Source organism: Oncorhynchus nerka, linkage group LG24, assembly GCF_034236695.1.
Source record: "Oncorhynchus nerka isolate Pitt River linkage group LG24, Oner_Uvic_2.0, whole genome shotgun sequence".
Lineage (NCBI taxonomy): Eukaryota > Metazoa > Chordata > Actinopteri > Salmoniformes > Salmonidae > Oncorhynchus > Oncorhynchus nerka.
Window position 1 is genome coordinate 94,925,171 of NC_088419.1, and position 22,571 is coordinate 94,947,741.

At 42.6% G+C, this 22,571-nt stretch overlaps 1 protein-coding gene across 1 annotated transcript in view; it reads left to right on the forward strand.

Moving 5' to 3' along the window:
• Window positions 1–22,571, forward strand: part of LOC115124670 (ras-related protein Rab-6B-like) — a 194,495-nt gene that overhangs the window by 54,445 nt on the left and 117,479 nt on the right. The window contains exon 2 of the mRNA XM_065009352.1: window positions 10,984–11,042. Coding sequence (XP_064865424.1) covers window positions 10,984–11,042 — 59 coding nt within the window. The remainder of the gene's footprint in view (window positions 1–10,983; window positions 11,043–22,571) is intronic.

Consider the following 22,571-nt stretch of genomic DNA (forward strand, 5'->3'; position numbering starts at 1 on the left):
GGGAGCGTTTGACAGTGATGAGGGGTAGTCGTTTGACTGCGGCTCCGTGGCGGATACAGGCAATGAGGCAGTGATCGCTGAGATCCTGGTTGAAGACAGCGGAGGTGTATTTGGAGGGCCAGTTGGTCAGGATGACGTCTATGAGGGTGCCCTTGTTTACAGAGTTAGGGTTGTACTTGGTGGGTTCCTTGATGATTTGAGTGAGATTGAGGGCATCTAGCTTACATTGTAGGACCGCCGGGGTGTTAAGCATATCCCAGTTTAGGTCACCTAACAGAACAAACTCTGAAGCTAGATGGGGGGCGATCAATTCACAAATGGTGTCCAGGGCACAGCTGGGAGCTGAGGGTGGTCGGTAGCAGGCGGCAACAGTGAGAGACTTATTTCTGGAGAGAGTTATTTTCAAAATTAGTAGTTCGAACTGTTTGGGTATGGACCTGGAAAGTATGACATTACTTTGCAGGCTATCTCTGCAGTAGACTGCAACTCCGCCCCCTTTGGCAGTTCTATCTTGACGGAAGATGTTATAGTTGGGTATGGAAATCTCTGAATTTTTGGTGGCCTTTCTGAGCCAGGATTCAGACACGGCAAGGACATCAGGGTTAGCAGAGTGTGCTAAAGCAGTGAGTATCTTCTAGCAACAGCTATACGTTCTGGCCCTTTCCACCTGACCTTTAGCTAACTGTGTAGGTGAATTCAGATACTGTAGCTAGCCTATTCTTCTAGATGGGTTTTTATCAGTTTCAATTAAAGGTCCAGTTCAGTCAAAAACATGATTTAACTGTGTTTTATCTATATATATTAACTGTGTTTTATCTATATCTCCACACTATGAGGTTTAACTGTGTTTTATCTATATATATTAACTGTGTTTTATCCATATATATTAACTGTGTTTTATCCATATATATTAACTGTGTTTTATCCATATATATTAACTGTGTTTTATCCATATATATTAACTGTGTTTTATCCATATATATTAACTGTGTTTTATCTATAGTGTTTTATCTATATATATATTAACTGTGTTTTATCTATATATATTAACTGTGTTTTATCTATATATATTAACTGTGTTTTATCTATATATATTAACTGTGTTTTATCTATATATATTAACTGTGTTTTATCTATAGTGTTTTATCTATATATATTAACTGTGTTTTATCTATATACATTAACTGTGTTTTATCTATATATATATTAACTGTGTAGGTGAATCCAGATACTGTAGCTAGCATATTCTCCTAGATGGGTTTTTATCAGTTTCAATTAAAGGTCCAGTTCAGTCAAAAACATGATTTAACTGTGTTTTATCTATATATATTAACTGTGTTTTATCTATATATATTAACTGTGTTTTATCTATATCCCCACACTATGAGGTTTAACTGTGTTTTATCTATATATATATTAACTGTGTTTTATCTATATATATTAACTGTGTTTCATCTATATATATTAACTGTGTTTTATCTATATATATATATGAACTGTGTTTAATCTATATATATTAACTGTGTTTTATCTATATATATTAACTGTGTTTCATCTATATATATTAACTGTGTTTTATCTATATATATTAACTGTGTTTTATCTATATATATTAACTGTGTTTTATCTATATCTCCACACTATGAGGTTTAACTGTGTTTTATATATATATATTAACTGTGTTTCATCTATATACATTAACTGTGTTTCATCTATATATATTAACTGTGTTTTATCTATATATATTAACTGTGTTTTATCTATATCTCCACACTATGAGGTTGAACTGTGTTTAATCTATATCTCCACACTACAGTGCCTTGCGAAAGTATTCGGCCCCCTTGAACTTTGCGACCTTTTGCCACATTTCAGGCTTCAAACATAAAGATATAAAACTGTATTTTTTTGTGAAGAATCAACAACATGTGGGACACAATCATGAAGTGGAACAACATTTATTGGATATTTCAAACTTATTTAACAAATCAAAAACTGAAAAATTGGGCGTGCAAAATTATTCAGCCCCTTTACTTTCAGTGCAGCAAACTCTCTCCAGAAGTTCAGTGAGGATCTCTGAATGATCCAATGTTGACCTAAATGACTAATGATGATAAATACAATCCACCTGTGTGTAATCAAGTCTCCGTATAAATGCACCTGCACTGTGATAGTCTCAGAGGTCCGTTAAAAGCGCAGAGAGCATCATGAAGAACAAGGAACACACCAGGCAGGTCCGAGATACTGTTGTGAAGAAGTTTAAAGCCGGATTTGGATACAAAAAGATTTCCCAAGCTTTATACATCCCAAGGAGCACTGTGCAAGCGATAATATTGAAATGGAAGGAGTATCAGACCACTGCAAATATACCAAGACCTGGCCGTCCCTCTAAACTTTCAGCTCATACAAGGAGAAGACTGATCAGAGATACAGCCAAGAGGCCCATGATCACTCTGGATGAACTGCAGAGATCTACAGCTGAGGTGGGAGACTCTGTCCATAGGACAACAATCAGTCGTATATTAGACAAATCTGGCCTTTGTGGAAGAGTGGCAAGAAGTGGCAAGAAAATATCCATAAAAAGTGTAATTTAAAGTTTGCCACAAGCCACCTGGGAGACACACCAAACATGTGGAAGAAGGTGCTCTGGTCAGATGAAACCAAAATTGAACTTTTTGGCAACAATGCAAAACGTTATGTTTGGCGTAAAAGCAACACAGCTCATCACCCTGAACACCCTATCCCCACTGTCAAACATGGTGGTGGCAGCATCATGGTTTGGGCCTGCTTTTCTTCAGCAGGGACAGGGAAGATGGTTAAAATTGATGGGAAGATGGATGGAGCCAAATACAGGACCATTCTGGAAGAAAACCTGATGGAGTCTGCAAAAGACCTGAGACTGGGACGGAGATTTGTCTTCCAACAAGACAATGATCCAAAACATAAAGCAAAATCTACAATGGAATGGTTCAAAAATAAACATATCCAGGAGTTAGAATGGCCAAGTCAAAGTCCAGACCTGAATCCAATCGAGAATCTGTGGAAAGAACTGAAAACTGCTGTTCACAAATGCTCTCCATCCAACCTCACTGAGCTTGAGCTGTTTTGCAAGAAGAAATGGGAAAAAATGTCAGTCTCTCGATGTGCAAAACTGATAGAGACATACCCCAAGCGACTTACAGCTGTAATCGCAGCAAAAGCTTTGTTAAAAAAGTTTGAAATATCCAATAAATGTCGTTCCACTTCATGATCGTGTCCCACTTGTTGTTGATTCTTCACAAAAAATACAGTTTTATATCTTTATGTTTGAAGCCTGAAATGTGGCAAAAGGTCGCAGAGTTCAAGGGGGCCGAATACTTTCGCAAGGCACTGTATGAGGAATAATTCAGTGAAATGTTGAGAAGGATGAGGAAGGCCTTGTAGTGTAAGAGCTGTTGTGAAAAGACCAGATCCTTGTAGTGTAAGAGCTGTTTGAAAAGACCAGATCCTTGTAGTGTAAGAGCTGTTTGAAAAGACCAGATCCTTGTAGTATAAGAGCTGTGTGAAAAGACCAGATCCTTGTAGTATAAGAGCTGTGTGAAAAGACCAGATCCTTGTAGTATAAGAGCTGTGTGAAAAGACCAGATCCTTGTAGTGTAAGAGCTGTTTGAAAAGACCAGATCCTTGTAGTGTAAGAGCTGTTTGAAAAGACCAGATCCTTGTAGTGTGAGAGCTGTTTGAAAAGACCAGATTAAATGTCCGCCTGTTTTTATCGGGATGGAGATTTGGCCTTCCGCGGTGACATCACCAGGCGGTAAATTATTAAGTAGACCGATGAGAAAGATAGTTCCCAACCTCTCTGCCAATAGCAGCTCATTTTCCATGTTCCCTTCCCCACTCAGACCACTCCCGGATAGTCCTAAAAAAAAAAATATTGCTTGAGAAATTGCGCTTTGCTAAGAAGATATTTTTGTTTCTTTTTGACCATTTTAATTGAAAATAATCACAGTAAGATACTTCATTATTACACAGAAATGATTTGATATTGACGTAAAAACAGCTGCATTAGACCTTTAAACATGTTAATGCCTTTATTTTGTATTTATTCTGTTGAGCTTTGTTTATTCTGTACTCTGAATAATACACTAATAACAGAGAAACAGATTCAAGCCAGCTTGTTTTTTTAAACATTTTTTTTTTGTGTGTGTTTAGGTTCTACTTGAACATGATAGAGATAAATTAGCCTAGTGTAATATGCATAGTGACTGAGTCAGGCTGTATAGAGGAGGAGAATGTTTTGCATAATGACTGAGTCAGGCTGTATAGAGGAGGAGAATGTTTTGCATAATGACTGAGTCAGGCTGTATAGAGGAGGAGAATGTTTTGCATAATGACTGAGTCAGGCTGTATAGAGGAGGAGAATGTTTTGCATAATGACTGAGTCAGGCTGTATAGAGGAGGAGAATGTTTTGCATAATGACTGAGTCAGGCTGTATAGAGGAGGAGAATGTTTTGCATAATGACTGAGTCAGGCTGTATAGAGGAGGAGAATGTTTTGCATAATGATTGAGTCAGGCTGTATAGAGGAGGAGAATGTTTTGCATAATGACTGAGTCAGGCTGTATAGAGGAGGAGAATGTTTTGCATAATGACTGAGTCAGGCTGTATAGAGGAGGAGAATGTTTTGCATAATGACTGAGTCAGGCTGTATAGAGGAGGAGAATGTTTTGCATAATGACTGAGTCAGGCTGTATAGAGGAGGAGAATGTTTTGCATAATGACTGAGTCAGGCTGTATAGAGGAGGAGAATGTTTTGCATAATGACTGAGTCAGGCTGTATAGAGGAGGAGAATGTTTTGCATAATGACTGAGTCAGGCTGTATAGAGGAGGAGAATGTTTTGCATAATGACTGAGTCAGGCTGTAGGCTGTATAGAGGAGGAGAATGTTTTGCATAATGACTGAGTCAGGCTGTATAGAGGAGGAGAATGTTTTGCATAATGACTGAGTCAGGCTGTATAGAGGAGGCTGTAGAATGTTTTGCATAATGACTTGTATAGAGGAGGAGAATGTTTTGCATAATGACTGAGTCAGGCTGTATAGAGGAGGAGAATGTTTTGCATAATGACTGAGTCAGGCTGTATAGAGGAGGAGAATGTTTTGCATAATGACTGAGTCAGGCTGTATAGAGGAGGAGAATGTTTTGCATAATGACTGAGTCAGGCTGTATAGAGGAGGAGAATGTTTTGCATAATGACTGAGTCAGGCTGTATAGAGGAGGAGAATGTTTTGCATAATGACTGAGTCAGGCTGTATAGAGGAGGAGAATGTTTTGCATAATGACTGAGTCAGGCTGTATAGAGGAGGAGAATGTTTTGCATAATGACTGAGTCAGGCTGTATAGAGTGTTTTGCATAATGACTGAGTCAGGCTGTATAGAGGAGGAGAATGTTTTGCATAATGACTGAGTCAGGCTGTATAGAGGAGGAGAATGTTTTGCATAATGACTGAGTCAGGCTGTATAGAGGAGGAGAATGCTTTTGAACATCGTGTACAATTCATTCAGAAGTATCCACAGTTGAACAGCCTATTCCCTATATAGTGCACTACTTTTTGACACAGGACCCATAAAGCTCTGGTCAGAAGTAGAATACTACATAGAGAATAGGGTGCCATTTGTGCTGCAATCGTAGTGTGATAGTGAACTGAACTGGGCTCCATATTCATGTCCAGACAACTCCCCTGATACAGGTGATTAACTGAATAATGTCATAAGCCATTCGGTCCACAGGCTCCGTAAATAATATATGAAATATTTAAGAGGTATAAAATTAGGACGTTAGTCGTTGTTCTGCCGTCAATCACGGCAACCCAGCCCCATTGATATCACTCCCAACACAGCCCCATTGATATCACTCCCAGCCCCAGTGATATCACTCCCAGCCCAGCCCCATTGATATCACTCCCAGCCCCATTGATATCACTCCCAGCCCAGCCCCATTGATATCACTCCCAGCCCAGCCCCATTGATATCACTCCCAACCCAGCCCCATTGATATCACTCCCAACCCTACTGATATCACTCCCAGCCCCAGTGATATCACTCCCAGCCCTACTGATATCACTCCCAGCCCCAGTGATATCACTCCCAATCCAGCCCCATTGATATCACTCCCAACACAGCCCCATTGATATCACTCCCAACCCAGCCCCATTGATATCACTCCCAACCCAGCCCCACTGATATCACTCCCAGCCCCATTGATATCACTCCCAACCCAGCCCCATTGATATCACTCCCAGCCCAGCCCCATTGATATCACTCCCAACCCAGCCCCATTGATATCACTCCCAACCCAGCCCCAGTGATATCACTCCCAACCCAGCCCCAGTGATATCACTCCCAACCCAGCCCCATTGATATCACTCACAGCCCCAGTGATATCACTCCCAACCCAGCCCTAGTGATATCACTCCCAACCCCAGTGATATCACTCCCAACCCAGCCCTAGTGATATCACTCCCAGCCCTACTGATATCACTCCCAACCCAGCCCTAGTGATATCACTCCCAGCCCTACTGATATCACTCCCAGCCCCAGTGATATCACTCCCAACCCAGCCCCATTGATATCACTCCCAGCCCAGCCCCATTGATATCACTCCCAACCCAGCCCCATTGATATCACTCCCAACCCAGCCCTAGTGATATCACTCCCAGCCCCATTGATATCACTCCCAACCCAGCCCTAGTGATATCACTCCCAGCCCCATTGATATCACTCCCAACCCAGCCCCATTGATATCACTCCCAGCCCTAGTGATATCACTCCCAGCCCTAGTGATATCACTCCCAACCCCATTGATATCACTCCCGACCCAGCCCCAGTGATATCACTCCCAGCCCCATTGATATCAATCCCAGCCCTAGTGATATCACTCCCAACACAGCCCCATTGATATCACTCCCAACCCTAGTGATATCACTCCCAACCCAGCCCCAGTGATATCACTCCCAACCCAGCCCCATTGATATCACTCCCAACCCTAGTGATATCACTCCCAACACAGCCCCATTGATATCACTCCCAGCCCCAGTGATATCACTCCCAACACAGCCCCATTGATATCACTCCCAGCCCTAGTGATATCACTCCCAACACAGCCCCATTGATATCACTCCCAGCCCTAGTGATATCACTCCCAACACAGCCCCATTGATATCACTCCCAGCCCTAGTGATATCACTCCCAACACAGCCCCAGTGATATCACTCCCAACACAGCCCCATTGATATCACTCCCAGCCCTAGTGATATCACTCCCAACCCAGCCCTAGTGATATCACTCCTAGAGAGGCCTGTAATTTTCATCATAGGTACACTTCAACTATGACAGACAAAATGAGAAAAAAAACATCCAGAAAATCACATTGTAGGATTTTTAATGAATTTATATGCAAATTATGGTGGAAAATAAGTATTTGGTCAATAACAAAAGTTTATCTCAATACTTTGTTATATACCCTTTGTTGGCAATGACAGAGGTCAAACGTTTTCTGTAAGTCTTCACAAGGTTTTCACACACTGTTGCTGGTATTTTGGCCCATTCCTCCATGCAGATCTCCTCTAGAGCAGTGATGTTTTGGGTACCTATGATGAAAATTACAGGCCTCTCTCATCTTTTTAAGTGGGAGAACTTGCACAATTGGTGGCTGACTAAATACTTTTTTGCCCCACTGTATATAAACTGTACTCGATACCATCTACTGTATCTTGCCTATGCCGTTCTGTACCATCACTCATTCATATATCTTTATGTACATATTCTCCATCCCTTTACACTTGTGTGTGTAAGGTAGTAGTTGTGGAATTGTTAGGTTAGATTACTCGTTTGTTACTACTTATTGGCGGAACTAGAAGCACAAGCATTTCGCTACGCTTGCATGAACATCTACTAACCATGTGTATGTGACAAATACAATTTGATTTGATTTTGTGCAGTTGCAAACCGTAGTCTGGCTTTTTTATGGCGGTTTTGGAGCAGTGGCTTCTTCCTTGTTGAGCGGCCTTTCAGGTTATGTCGATATAGGACTTGTTTTACTGTGTATATAGATATTATTTTACCTGTTTCCTCCAGTATCTTCACAAGGTCCTTTGCTGTTGTTCTGGGATTGATTTGCACTTTTCGCACCAAAGTACGTTCATCTCTAGGAGACAGAACGCGTCTCCTTCCTGAGCGGTATGATGGCTGCATGGTCCCATGGTGTTTATACTTGCGTACTATTGTTTGTACAGATGAACGTGGTACCTTCAGGTGTTTGGAAATTGCTCCCAAGAATGTACCAGACTTGTGGAGGTCTATAATTTATTTTCTGAGGTCTTGGCTGATTTCTTTAGATTTTCCTTGATGTCAAGCAAAGAGGCACTGAGTTTGCAGGTAGGCCTTGAAATACATCCATGGTGTCAATTAGTCGATCAGAAGCTTCTAAAGTCATGACATCATTTCCTGGAATTTTCCAAGCTGTTTAAAGGCACAGTCAACTTAGTGTATGTAAACGTCTGACCCACTGGAATTGTGATACAGTGAATTATAAGTGAAATAATCTGTCTGTAAACAATTGTTGGAAAAATGACTTGTGTCATACACAAAGAAGATGTCCTAACCCACTTACCAAAACTATAGTTTGTTAACAAGACATTGGTGGAGTGGTTGAAAAACGAGTTTTAATGACTCCAACTTAAGTGTATGTAAACTTCCGACTTCAACTGTTCGTATTCAGATCCCTGAGTCAATACTTTGTAGAAGCACATTTGGCAACGATTACAGCTGTGAGGCTTTCTGGGTAAGTATCTAAGATCTTTCCACACTTGGATTGTAGAACATTTGCTCATGATTCTTTTCAACATTCTTCAATCTCTGTCAAATTGGTTGTTGATCATTGTTAGAGAACCATTTTCAGTTCTTGCCTTTGTTGTTGAATCTGTGTTTGAAATTCACTGCGTAATTGTGGGAGCTTACTGATAATTGTATGTGTAGGGTACACAGATATGAGGTAGTCATTTAAAAATCATGTTAAACACAATTATTGCAACTTATTGTGTTTGATTTGATTTGATTTGACTTGTTTAAGCACATGTTTAATTCCTGAACTTGTTTAAGCCTTTCATAACAAAGGGGGATAAATACTTATGGACTCAAGACATTTCAGCTTTTCATTTTTTTGTATTAATTTGTAAAAAACACTTTGATATTATATTGTATTTTGTGTAGGCCAGTGACCCCCCAAAATTCTACATTGGATCTCTGTAGGTCAATAGGGAATACTCTGGCCCACAGGGCTCTCTGTAGGTCAATAGGGAATACTCTGGCCCGCAGGGCTCTCTGTAGGTCAATAGGGAATACTCTGGCCCACAGGGCTCTCTGTAGGTCAATAGGGAATACTCTGGCCCGCAGGGCTCTCTGTAGGTCAATAGGGAATACTCTGGCCCACAGGGCTCTCTGTAGGTCAATAGGGAATACTCTGGCCCGCAGGGCTCTCTAATGGTCAATAGGGAATACTCTGGCCCACAGGGCTCTCTGTAGGTCAATAGGGAATACTCTGGGCTCTCTGTAGGTCAATAGGAGGGGGCTCTCTGTAGGTCAATAGGGAATACTCTGGCCCACAGGGCTCTCTGTAGGTCAATAGGGAATACTCTGGCCCACAGGGCTCTCTGTAGGTCAATAGGGAATACTCTGGCCCTGTACAGGGCTCTCTGTAGGGCTCTCAATAGGGAATACTCTGGCCCACAGGGCTCTCTGTAGGTCAATAGGGAATACTCTGGGGCCCACAGGGGCTCTCTGTAGGTCAATAGGGAATACTCTGGCCCACAGGGCTCTCTGTAGGTCAATAGGGAATACTCTGGCCCACAGGGCTCTCTGTAGGTCAATAGGGAATACTCTGGCCCACAGGGCTCTCTGTAGGTCAATAGGGAATACTCTGGCCCACAGGGCTCTCTGTAGGTGAATAGGGAATACTCTGGCCCACAGGGCTCTCTGTAGGTCAATAGGGAATACTCTGGCCCACAGGGCTCTCTGTAGGTCAATAGGGAATACTCTGGCCCACAGGGCTCTCTGTAGGTCAGTAGGGAATACTCTGTATTCACACAGAAGCTGTCTACCAGGCCTTATGAGCCCCATTCATTTAAATCCCTTTCGTTGTGGAATCAAACGCTCTTGTGTCTTTGGGGAAATTAGCATTTAAATGACTTCTGGACAAGAGCTTTTCCTCGTTATGCCGGCTCCCTCAACTGGAGCAAAACCAGGCTTTTTCCTCTCTGTTTACATCTGAGCTGCCGCCAACACCCCAGGGTGCGTGCTTTCGTGTGTGTGTGTGTGTGTGTGTGTGCGTGTGCGTGTGCGTGCGTGCACTGGAGGAATACTTTTGGAGGATGTGTTCGTTCCTCGAGTACCCTTGAACCACTGATGACCTTTTAGTACTGAGTGGGGACCGTTGGAGAACTCGGAGAGCAGCTTGTTTGGACTGTTGCACGAGAACAGCCTCTGACACTCGGGCAGAGTAAGGAGGGGGGGGGAGGGGGAGGGGCTTCTAATAGCTCTATGAACATGTTTAATTGCAAACCTATAAAAACCGACTTTTTTTGTGTGGGGAAATGCTGAAAGAAGATAATTATATGAAATTTTAAAAAGTCCTCAAGCTCTTTATGACTTATAATTGACCGTTTCTATGCATCTCATCCTCTCTAACCACGTGTACCATGTTAACTTCCCTACACAGATGAAGATATCTGAATCCCAAACGGAGCCCTATTCCCTATATAGTAGACTACTCTATTTCTTTCTCTCTCTCTCTCTGTTACAGAAGCTAACACATTGTCTCTCTCTCTCTCTCTCCTGCCTCTCTCTCTCTCTCTCTCTCTCTCTCTCTCTGCCTCTCTCTCCTGCCTCTCTCTCTCTCTCTCTCTCTCTCTCTCTCTCTCTCTCTCTCTCTCTCTCTCTCTCCTCTTGTAGTTGGCAAGACGTCTCTGATCACGAGGTTCATGTATGACAGCTTTGACAACACCTATCAGGTAGGTATCGGAGGCATCACACTACTGCTCCACCGTCAAGCAGTCACTGACTCGCTACATTTAGTCTCTGTCACTCCATCAATCACAGTGAGCAGACGGAGTACCTTCCCACCCACCCCTGAGATGTTCAAATGGGTTTCCTGCATCACCTGATGTGCAATAACCACCTGGTTCTGTTGGATTCTGGTCTCATTACGTGGTGACCTGGTTCTGTTTGACTTGTGGTCTCATTACGTGGGGTGACCTGGTTCTGTTTGACTTGTGGTCTCATTACGTGGTGACCTGGTTCTGTTTGACTTGTGGTCTCATTACGCGGTGACCTGGTTCTTGTTTGACTTGTGGTCTCATTACGCAGTGACCTGGTTCTGTTGGATTGTGGTCTCATTACGTGGTGACCTGGTTCTGTTTGACTTGTGGTCTCATTACGTGGTGATACGGTTCTGTTGGATTGTGGTCTCATTACGTGGTGACCTGGTTCTGTTGGATTGTGGTCTCATTACGTGGTGACCTGGTTCTGTTTGACTTGTGGTCTCATTACGCGGTGACCTGGTTCTGTTTGACTTGTGGTCTCATTACGCGGTGACCTGGTTCTGTTTGATTGTGGTCTCATTACGCAGTGACCTGGTTCTGTTGGATTGTGGTCTCATTACGCAGTGACCTGGTTCTGTTGGATTGTGGTCTCATTACGTGGTGACCTGGTTCTGTTTGACTTGTGGTCTCATTACGTGGTGACCTGGTTCTGTTGGATTGTGGTCTCATTACGCAGTGACCTGGTTCTGTTGGATTGTGGTCTCATTACGCAGTGACCTGGTTCTGTTTGATTGTGGTCTCATTACGCGGTGACCTGGTTCTGTTTGATTGTGGTCTCATTACGCGGTGACCTGGTTCTGTTGGATTGTGGTCTCATTACGCGGTGACCTGGTTCTGTTGGATTGTGGTCTCATTACGCGGTGACCTGGTTCTGTTGGATTGTGGTCTCATTACGCGGTGACCTGGTTCTGTTTGACTTGTGGTCTCATTACGTGGTGACCTGGTTCTGTTTGACTTGTGGTCTCATTACGTGGTGACCTGGTTCTGTTGGATTGTGGTCTCATTACGCAGTGACCTGGTTCTGTTGGATTGTGGTCTCATTACGCGGTGACCTGGTTCTGTTTGACTTGTGGTCTCATTACGCAGTGACCTGGTTCTGTTGGATTGTGGTCTCATTACGCAGTGACCTGGTTCTGTTGGATTGTGGTCTCATTACGCGGTGACCTGGTTCTGTTTGACTTGTGGTCTCATTACGCAGTGACCTGGTTCTGTTGGATTGTGGTCTCATTACGCAGTGACCTGGTTCTGTTGGATTGTGGTCTCATTACGCGGTGACCTGGTTCTGTTTGACTTGTGGTCTCATTACGCGGTGACCTGGTTCTGTTTGACTTGTGGTCTCATTACGTGGTGACCTGGTTCTGTTTGACTTGTGGTCTCATTACGTGGGGTGACCTGGTTCTGTTTGACTTGTGGTCTCATTACGTGGTGACCTGGTTCTGTTTGACTTGTGGTCTCATTACGCGGTGACCTGGTTCTTGTTTGACTTGTGGTCTCATTACGCAGTGACCTGGTTCTGTTGGATTGTGGTCTCATTACGTGGTGACCTGGTTCTGTTTGACTTGTGGTCTCATTACGTGGTGACCTGGTTCTGTTGGATTGTGGTCTCATTACGTGGTGATACGGTTCTGTTTGACTTGTGGTCTCATTACGCGGTGACCTGGTTCTGTTTGACTTGTGGTCTCATTACGCGGTGACCTGGTTCTGTTTGACTTGTGGTCTCATTACGCGGTGACCTGGTTCTGTTTGACTTGTGGTCTCATTACGCGGTGACACGGTTCTGTTTGACTTGTGGTCTCATTACGCGGTGACACGGTTCTGTTTGACTTGTGGTCTCATTACGCGGTGACACGGTTCTGTTTGACTTGTGGTCTCATAACTAGAGGTCGGCTGATACCGACATAACTAGAGGTCGGCTGATACCGATATAACTAGAGGTCGGCTGATACCGACATAACTAGAGGTCGGCTGATACCGACATAACTAGAGGTCGGCTGATACCGACATAACTAGAGGTCGGCTGATACCGACATAACTAGAGGTCGGCTGATACCGATATAACTAGAGGTCGGCTGATACCGATATAACTAGAGGTCGGCTGATACCGATATAACTAGAGGTCGGCTGATACCGATATAACTAGAGGTCGGCTGATACCGATATAACTAGAGGTCGGCTGAGATATAACTAGAGGGTCGGCTGATACCGATATAACTAGAGGTCGGCTGATACCGATATAACTAGAGGTCGGCTGATACCGATATAACTAGAGGTCGGCTGATACCGATATAACTAGAGGTCGGCTGATACCGATATAACTAGAGGTCGGCTGATACCGATATAACTAGAGGTCGGCTGATACCGATATAACTAGAGGTCGGCTGATACCGATATAACTAGAGGTCGGCTGATACCGATATAACTAGAGGTCGGCTGATACCGATATAACTAGAGGTCGGCTGATACCGATATAACTAGAGGTCGGCTGATACCGATATAACTAGAGGTCGGCTGATACCGATATAACTAGAGGTCGGCTGATACCGATATAACTAGAGGTCGGCTGATACCGATATAACTAGAGGTCGGCTGATACCGATATAACTAGAGGTCGGCTGATACCGTCATAACTAGAGGTCGGCTGATACCGACATAACTAGAGGTCGGCTGATACCGATATAACTAGAGGTCGGCTGATACCGATTAATTGGCCTATTTTATTTTATTTTATTAGTAATAATGACAATTACAACAATACTGAATGAACACTTATTTTAACTTAATATAATACATCAATAAAATCAATTTAGCCTCAAATAAATAATGAAACATGTTCAATTTGGTTTAAATAATGCAAAAACAAAGTGTTGGAGAAGAAAGTAAAAGTGCAATATGTGCCATGTAAGAAAGATAACATTTCAGTTCCTTGCTCAGAACATGAGAACATATGAAAGCTGGTGGTTCCTTTTAACATGAGTCTTCAATATTCCCAGGTAAGAAGTTTTAGGTTGTAGTTGTTATAGGAATTATAGGACTATTTCCCTCTATACCATTTGTATTTCATTAACCTTTGACTATTGGATGTTCTTATAGGCACTTTAGTATTGCCAGTGTAACAGTATAGCCTCCGTCCCTCTCCTCCCTGGGGTCGAACCAGGAACACAATGACAACAGCCACCCTAGAAGCAGAGTTACCCATGCAGAGCAAGGGGAACAACTACTCCAAGCCTCCAAGAGTGAGTGACGTTTGAAACACTATTAGCGCGTGCTAACTAGCCAGCCATTTCACTTCGGTTACACCAGCCTCATCTCAGGAGTTGAGATGCTTGAAGTCATAAACAGCGCAACGAAGAGCTGCTGGCAAAACGCACGAAAGTTTGAATGAATGTTTACGCACCACCACTCAGTCAGATTATAAGCAAAGCATGACACGCTAGATAATATCTAGTAATATCATCAACCATGTGTAGTTAACTAGTGATTATGATTGATTGCTTTTTATAAGGTAAGTTTAATGCTAGCTAGCAACTTACCTTGGCTTACTGCATTCGCGTAACAGGCAGTCAGTCTCTTGTGGAGTGCAACGAGAGAGAGGCAGGTCGTTATTGCGTTGGACTAGTTGACTGTAAGGTTGCAAGATTGGATCCCCCGAGCTGACAAGGTGAAAATCTGTCGTTCTGCCCCTGAACAAGGCAGTTAACCTACCGTTCCTAGGCCGTCATTGAAAATAAGAATGTGTTCTTAACTGACTTGCCTAGTTAAATAAAGATTAAATAAAGTTGTAAAAATATAAATAAATAAATGGTCAAAACCGGTGTCCAAAAATACCGATTTCTGATTGTTTTGAAAACTTGAAATCGGCCCGAATTAATCGGCCGTTCCGATTAATTAATCGGTCGACCTCTACTCATAATGTGATGACACAAGCTGCTCTGTTCTGGAAGCATTTCAGGTTATCATTTGGAGTTACTGACGTGTAGGTGGATCATCCTTCTCTGTGTCTGCCATGTGCAAACACGTGTTTTTATTCATGCATGTGTTACCTGTTCATACCGGTTCAGTTGAGCCTCCGTGTGCCCTGGTTCTGCCTTTGGGGCTTTAGCTGACATGGTGTTCAAAGAAGACACCTCTGAAACGTTGACAGGCCTAGGAAGATTCCTACCACTGTTCTCTCCCTACTCCTCTCATCCTCTTCTCCTCCCCCACCTCATCTTCTTCACCTCCTCCTCCCCCACCTCATCCTCTTCTCCTCCTCCCCCACCTCATCCTCTTCTCCTCCTCCACCACCTCATCCCCTTCTCCTCCCCTACCTCATCCTCTTCTCCTCCTCCCCCCACCTCATCCTCTTCTCCTCCCCAACCTCATCCTCTTCTCCTCCCCAACCTCATCCTCTTCTCCTCCTCCCCCACCTCATCCTCTTCTCCTCCCCCACCTCATCCTCTTCTCCTCCTCCCCCCCACCTCATCCTCTTCTCCTCCCCCACCTCATCCTCTTCTCCTCCCCAACCTCATCCTCTTCTCCTCCCCAACCTCATCCTCTTCTCCTCCTCCCCCACCTCATCCTCTTCTCCTCCCCCCCACCTCGTTCTCTTCTCCTCCCCCACCTCATCCTCTTCTCCTCCCCCACCTCATCCTCTTCTCCTCCCCACCTCATCCTCTTCTCCTCCCCCACCTCATCCTCTTCTCCCCCCACCTCAACCTCTTCTCTTCCTCCCCCACCTCATCCTCTTCTCCTCCCCCCACCTCATCCTCTTCTCTTCCTCCCCCACCTCATCCTCTTCTCCTCCTCCCCCACCTCATCCTCTCTTCCCCCACCTCATCAACTCCTCCCCATCTTCTCCTCTCATCTTATCTCTCCCCTCCTCTTCTCCTCTCCCCTCCATCTTCTTCTCTCTCCTCTCCCCTCCATCTTCTTTCCTCTCCTCTCCTCTCCTCTCCTCTCCACCTCTCCTCTCCTCTCCTCTCCTCACGTCAGAGTGACAGAGTTGGTGCCGTAGGAAGGGAATTGAGTCTAGAACCATTACTCTCTACTTCTCATGACAGTCAATGTTTACATTCAGTCAGTGATGATAACAAGGGATTACACACCATCAGATAGACACACACCATCAGATAGACACACACCATCAGATAGACATACACCATCAGACAGACACATACCATCAGACAGACACATACCATCAGACAGACACATACCATCAGACAGACACATACCATATACCATCAGACAGACACATACCATCAGACAGACACATACCATCAGACAGACACATACCATCAGACAGACAGCACACACCATCAGACAGACAGCACACCATCAAACAGACAACCCAGTCTGATAATTCTTCAGCGAATCTCACTGAGTGAAACACCCAGCAGCATCTCATCTGGGACTTGATTTGAGATCGATCCCAAATGGCACCCTATCGCCTATATAGTGCAATACTTTTGACCAGAGCCCCATAGGCTAGTCGTACACTATAAATAGGCGATAGGGTGCCATATGGACTTGATTTAGAGAATGTTTTTTGTAACCAACAAAGCGCTCCCTCACTATCTCACCACTTCCCCCATGAGGAGAAGATGTGGAAGACTCCCCGTTCATAGCAGTTCAGTGTAAATCCAATGCTATGTTGTAATGAGATTTGGATGATGTATTGTGAGTGGATGAGATGCTTTTCTGGTAGCTTAGAGCGGCTGTAGCTCTAACAATGCACACTGTATCCCCTTCTATCCCTGGATTCGGGAGTCCTGAATGAAGACAGAGATGTCTCAAATGGAAACCTATCCCCTTCGTAGCGTACCAGGGCCCAGGGCTCTTATCGTTAAAAGTAAAGCGCTATATAGGGGATAGGGTGCCATTTGGAACTCACACACAGACTCGCTCCAGAACAACTGTTCAAAGTTGGTTGTCTTTTTTTCTTCTTCTGTGTGTGTGTGTGTGTGTGTGTGTGTGTGTGTGTGTGTGTGTGTGTGTGTGAGGGCTGAATTCGCATTAAAGCAGTACTATGGCTCTTTGAAACCAGTGCTTTCTCTGTGAAACCCTCTCTTGACTAGGGCTTATTTTAGGGAGAGCTTGATCCAGGTCTCTTAACAGTCGGGGAGAGGAGGAGCAGCATGGTCGCTCCAGGAGAACTGTTAACAAGGAATTATAATGTCTCGTTTTTATCAGAGAGAGAGAGACAAAAAAAAGAGAGAGTGTGTGTGTGTTGTTTGTGTGTTTGTGTGTGTGTGTGTGTGTGTGTGTGTCCTTCTCTACCTTGCCCTGTCACAAGGCCACAAATGTAACTCAGCCTGATTACAGTCTGCTCATTTATACACTCTTAATGTAGCAGCTCTTAATGTAGCAGATCTTAATGTAGCAGCTCTTAATGTAACAGCTCTTAATGTAGCAGCTCTTAATGTAGCAGCTCTTAATGTAGCAGCTCTTAATGTAGCAGATCTTAATGTAGCAGCTCTTAATTAATGTAGCAGCTCTTAATTAATGTAGCAGCTCTTAATGTAGCAGCTCTTAATGTAGCAGCTCTAAATGTAACAGCTCTTAATGTAGCAGCTCTTAATGTAGCAGCTCTTAATGTAGCAGATCTTAATGTAGCAGCTCTTAATTAATGTAGCAGCTCTTAATGTAGCAGCTCTTAATGTAGCAGCTCTTAGTGTAGCAGCTCTTAATGTAGCAGCTCTTAATGTAGCAGATCTTAATGTAGCAGATCTTAATGTAGCAGCTCTTAATGTAGCAGCTCTTAATGTAGCAGCTCTTAATGTAGCAGATCTTAATGTAGCAGCTCTTGGTATAGCAGCTCTTAATGTAGCAGCTCTTAATGTAGCAGATCTTAATGTAGCAGATCTTAATGTAGCAGCTCTTAATGTAGCAGCTCTTAATTAATGTAGCAGCTCTTAATTAATGTAGCAGCTCTTAATGTAGCAGCTCTTAATGTAGCAGCTCTTAGTGTAGCAGCTCTTAATGTAGCAGCTCTTAATGTTTCAGATCTTAATGTAGCAGCTCTTAATGTAGCAGCTCTTAATGTAGCAGATCTTAATGTAGCAGCTCTTAATGTAGCATCTCTTAATGTAACAGCTCTTAATGTAGCAGCTCTTAATGTAGCAGCTCTTAATGTAGCAGCTCTTAATGTAGCAGCTCTTAATGTAGCAGCTCTTAATGCAGCAGCTCTTAGTGTATCAGCTCTTAATTAATGTAGCAGCTCTTAATGTAGCAGCTCTTAATGTAGCAGCTCTTAATGTAGCAGCTCTTAATGTAGCAGCTCTTAATTAATGTAGCAGCTCTTAATGTAGCAGCTCTTAATGTAGCAGCTCTTAGTATAGCAGCTCTTAATGTAGCAGCTCTTAGTATAGCTGCTCTTAATGTAGCAGCTCTTAATGTAGCAGCTCTTAATGTAGCAGCTCTTAATGTAGCAGCTCTTTGTATAGCAGCCCTTAGTATAGCAGCTCTTAATGTAGCAGCTCTTAATGTGGCAACTCTAAATGTAGCAGCTCTTAATGTAGCAGCTCTTAATGTAGCATCTCTTAATGTAACAGCTCTTAATGTAGCAGCTCTTAATGTAGCAGCTCTTAATGTAGCAGCTCTTAATGTAGCAGCTCTTAATGTAGCAGCTCTTAATGCAGCAGCTCTTAGTGTATCAGCTCTTAATTAATGTATCAGCTCTTAATTAATGTAGCAGCTCTTAATGTAGCAGCTCTTAATGTAGCAGCTCTTAATGTAGCAGCTCTTAATGTAGCAGCTCTTAATTAATGTATCAGCTCTTAATGTAGCAGCTCTTAATGTAGCAGCTCTTAATGTAGCAGCTCTTAATGTAGCAGCGCTTAATGTAGCAGCTCTTAGTATAGCAGCTCTTAATGTAGCAGCTCTTAGTATAGCAGCTCTTAATGTAGCAGCTCTTAATGTAGCAGCTCTTAGTATAGCAGCTCTTAATGTAGCAGCTCTTAATGTAGCAGCTCTTTGTATAGCAGCCCTTAGTATAGCAGCTCTTAATGTAGCAGCTCTTAATGTGGCAACTCTAAATGTAGCAGCTCTTAATGTAGCAGCTCTTAATGTAGCAGCTCTTAATGTTTCAGATCTTAATGTAGCAGCTCTTAGTATAGCAGCTCTTAATGTAGCAGCTCTTAGTGTATCAGCTCTTAATTAATGTAGCAGCTCTTAATTAATGTAGCAGCTCTTAATGTAGCAGCTCTTAATGTAGCAGCTCTTAATTAATGTAGCAGCTCTTAATGTAGCAGCTCTTAGTGTATCAGCTCTTAATTAATGTAGCAGCTCTTAATGTAGCAGCTCTTAGTGTATCAGCTCTTAATTAATGTAGCAGCTCTTAATGTAGCAGCTCTTAATGTAGCAGCTCTTAATGTAGCAGCTCTTAATGTTTCAGATCTTAATGTAGCAGCTCTTAGTATAGCAGCTCTTAATGTAGCAGCTCTTAGTGTATCAGCTCTTAATTAATGTAGCAGCTCTTAATTAATGTAGCAGCTCTTAATGTAGCAGCTCTTAATGTAGCAGCTCTTAATTAATGTAGCAGCTCTTAATGTAGCAGCTCTTAGTGTATCAGCTCTTAATTAATGTAGCAGCTCTTAATGTAGCAGCTCTTAGTGTATCAGCTCTTAATTAATGTAGCAGCTCTTAATGTAGCAGCTCTTAATGTAGCAGCTCTTAATGTAGCAGCTCTTTGTATAGCAGCTCTTAGTATAGCAGCTCTTAATGTAGCAGCTCTTAGTATAGCAGCTCTTAATGTAGCAGCTCTTAGTGTATCAGCTCTTAATTAATGTAGCAGCTCTTAATGTAGCAGCTCTTAATGTAGCAGCTCTTAATGTAACAGCTCTTAATTAATGTAGCAGCTCTTAATGTAGCAGCTCTTAATGTAGCAGCTCTTAATGTAGCAGCTCTTAATGTAGCAGCTCTTAGTGTATCAGCTCTTAATTAATGTAGCAGCTCTTAATGTAGCAGCTCTTAGTGTAGCAGCTCTTAATGTAGCATCTCTTAATGTAGCAGCTCTTAATTAATGTAGCAGCTCTTAATGTAGCAGCTCTTAATTAATGTAGCAGCTCTTAATGTAGCAGCTCTTAATGTAGCAGCTCTTAATGTAGCAGCTCTTAATGTAGCAGCGCTTAATGTAGCAGCTCTTAGTGTAGCAGCTCTTAATGTAGCAGCTCTTAGTGTAGCAGCTCTTAATGTAGCAGCTCTTAGTATAGCAGCTCTTAATGTAGCAGCTCTTAATGTAGCAGCTCTTAGTATAGCAGCTCTTAATGTAGCAGCTCTTAATGTAGCAGCTCTTAATGTAGCAGCTCTTTGTATAGCAGCTCTTAGTATAGCAGCTCTTAATGTAGCAGCTCTTAGTATAGCAGCTCTTAATGTAGCAGCTCTTAGTGTATCAGCTCTTAATTAATGTAGCAGCTCTTAATGTAGCAGCTCTTAATGTAGCAGCTCTTAATGTAACAGCTCTTAATTAATGTAGCAGCTCTTAATGTAGCAGCTCTTAATGTAGCAGCTCTTAATGTAGCAGCTCTTAGTGTATCAGCTCTTAATTAATGTAGCAGCTCTTAATGTAGCAGCTCTTAGTGTAGCAGCTCTTAATGTAGCATCTCTTAATGTAGCAGCTCTTAATTAATGTAGCAGTTCTTAATTAATGTAGCAGCTCTTAATGTAGCAGCTCTTAATTAATGTAGCAGCTCTAAATGTAGCAGCTCTTAATGTAGCAGCTCTTAATGTAGCAGCTCTTAATGTAGCAGCTCTTAGTATAGCAGCTCTAAATGTAGCAGCTCTTAGTGTAGCACCTCTTAATGTAGCAGATCTTAATGTAGCAGCTCTTAGTATAGCAGCTCTAAATGTAGCAGCTCTTAGTATAGCAGCTCTAAATGTAGAAGCTCTTAATGTAGCAGCTCTTAATGTAGCAGATCTTATTTTAGCAGCTCTTAGTATAGCAGCTCTTAGTGTAGCAGCTCTTAGTGTATCAGCTCTTAGTGTAGCAGCTCTTAATGTAGCAGCTCTTAGTATAGCAGCTCTTAATGTAGCAGCTCTTAGTGTAGCAGCTCTAAATGTAGCAGCTCTTAGTATAGCAGCTCTAAATGTAGCAGCTCTAAATGTAGCAGCTCTTAATGTAACAGCTCTAAGTGTAGCAGCTCTTAATGTAACAGCTCTTAATGTAACAGCTCTTAGTATAGCAGCTCTTAGTATAGCAGCTCTAAATGTAGCAGCTCTTAGTATATTAGCTCTAAATGTAGCAGCTCTTAATGTAGCAGCTCTTAATGTAGCAGCTCTTAGTATAGCAGCTATTAATGTAGCAGCTCTTAATGTAGCAGCTCTTAATGTAGCAGCTCTAAATGTAGCAGCTCTTAATGTAGCAGCTCTTAATTCTTAATGTAGCAGCTCTTTGTATAGCAGCTCTTAATGTATCAGCTCTTAATGTAGCAGCTCTTAGTATAGCAGCTCTTAATGTAGCAGCTCTTAGTATAGCAGCTCTTAGTATAGCAGCTCTTAATGTAGCAGTTCTTAATGTAGCAGCTCTTAATGTAGCAGCTCTTTGTATAGCAACTCTTAATGTAGCAGCTCTAAATGTAGCAGCTCTTAATGTAGCAGCTCTTTGTATAGCAGCTCTTAGTATAGCAGCTCTTAATGTAGCAGCTCTTAGTATAGCAGCTCTTAATGTAGCAGCTCTTTGTATAGCAGCTCTTAATGTAGCAGCTCTTAATGTAGCAGCTCTTAATGTAGCAGCTCTTAATGTAGCAGCGCTCTAATGTAGCAGCTCTTAGTATAGCAGCTCTTAATGTAGCAGCTCTTAGTATAGCAGCTCTTAATGTAGCAGCTCTTAATGTAGCAGCTCTTAGTATAGCAGCTCTTAATGTAGCAGCTCTTAATGTAGCAGCTCTTTGTATAGCAGCCCTTAGTATAGCAGCTCTTAATGTAGCAGCTCTTAATGTGGCAACTCTAAATGTAGCAGCTCTAAATGTAGCAGCTCTTAATGTAGCAGCTCTTAATGTAGCAGCTCTTAATGTAGCAGCTCTTAATGTTTCAGATCTTAATGTAGCAGCTCTTAGTATAGCAGCTCTTAATGTAGCAGCTCTTAGTGTATCAGCTCTTAATGTAGCAGCTCTTAATGTAGCAGCTCTTAATTAATGTAGCAGCTCTTAATGTAGCAGCTCTTAATGTAGCAGCTCTTAGTGTATCAGCTCTTAATTAATTTAGCAGCTCTTAATGTAGCAGCTCTTAGTGTATCAGCTCTTAATTAATGTAGCAGCTCTTAATGTAGCAGCTCTTAATGTAGCAGCTCTTAGTGTATCAGCTCTTAATTAATTTAGCAGCTCTTAATGTAGCAGCTCTTAGTGTATCAGCTCTTAATTAATGTAGCAGCTCTTAATGTAGCAGCTCTTAATGTAGCAGCTCTTAATGTAGCAGCTCTTAATGCAGCAGCTCTTAGTGTATCAGCTCTTAATTAATGTAGCAGCT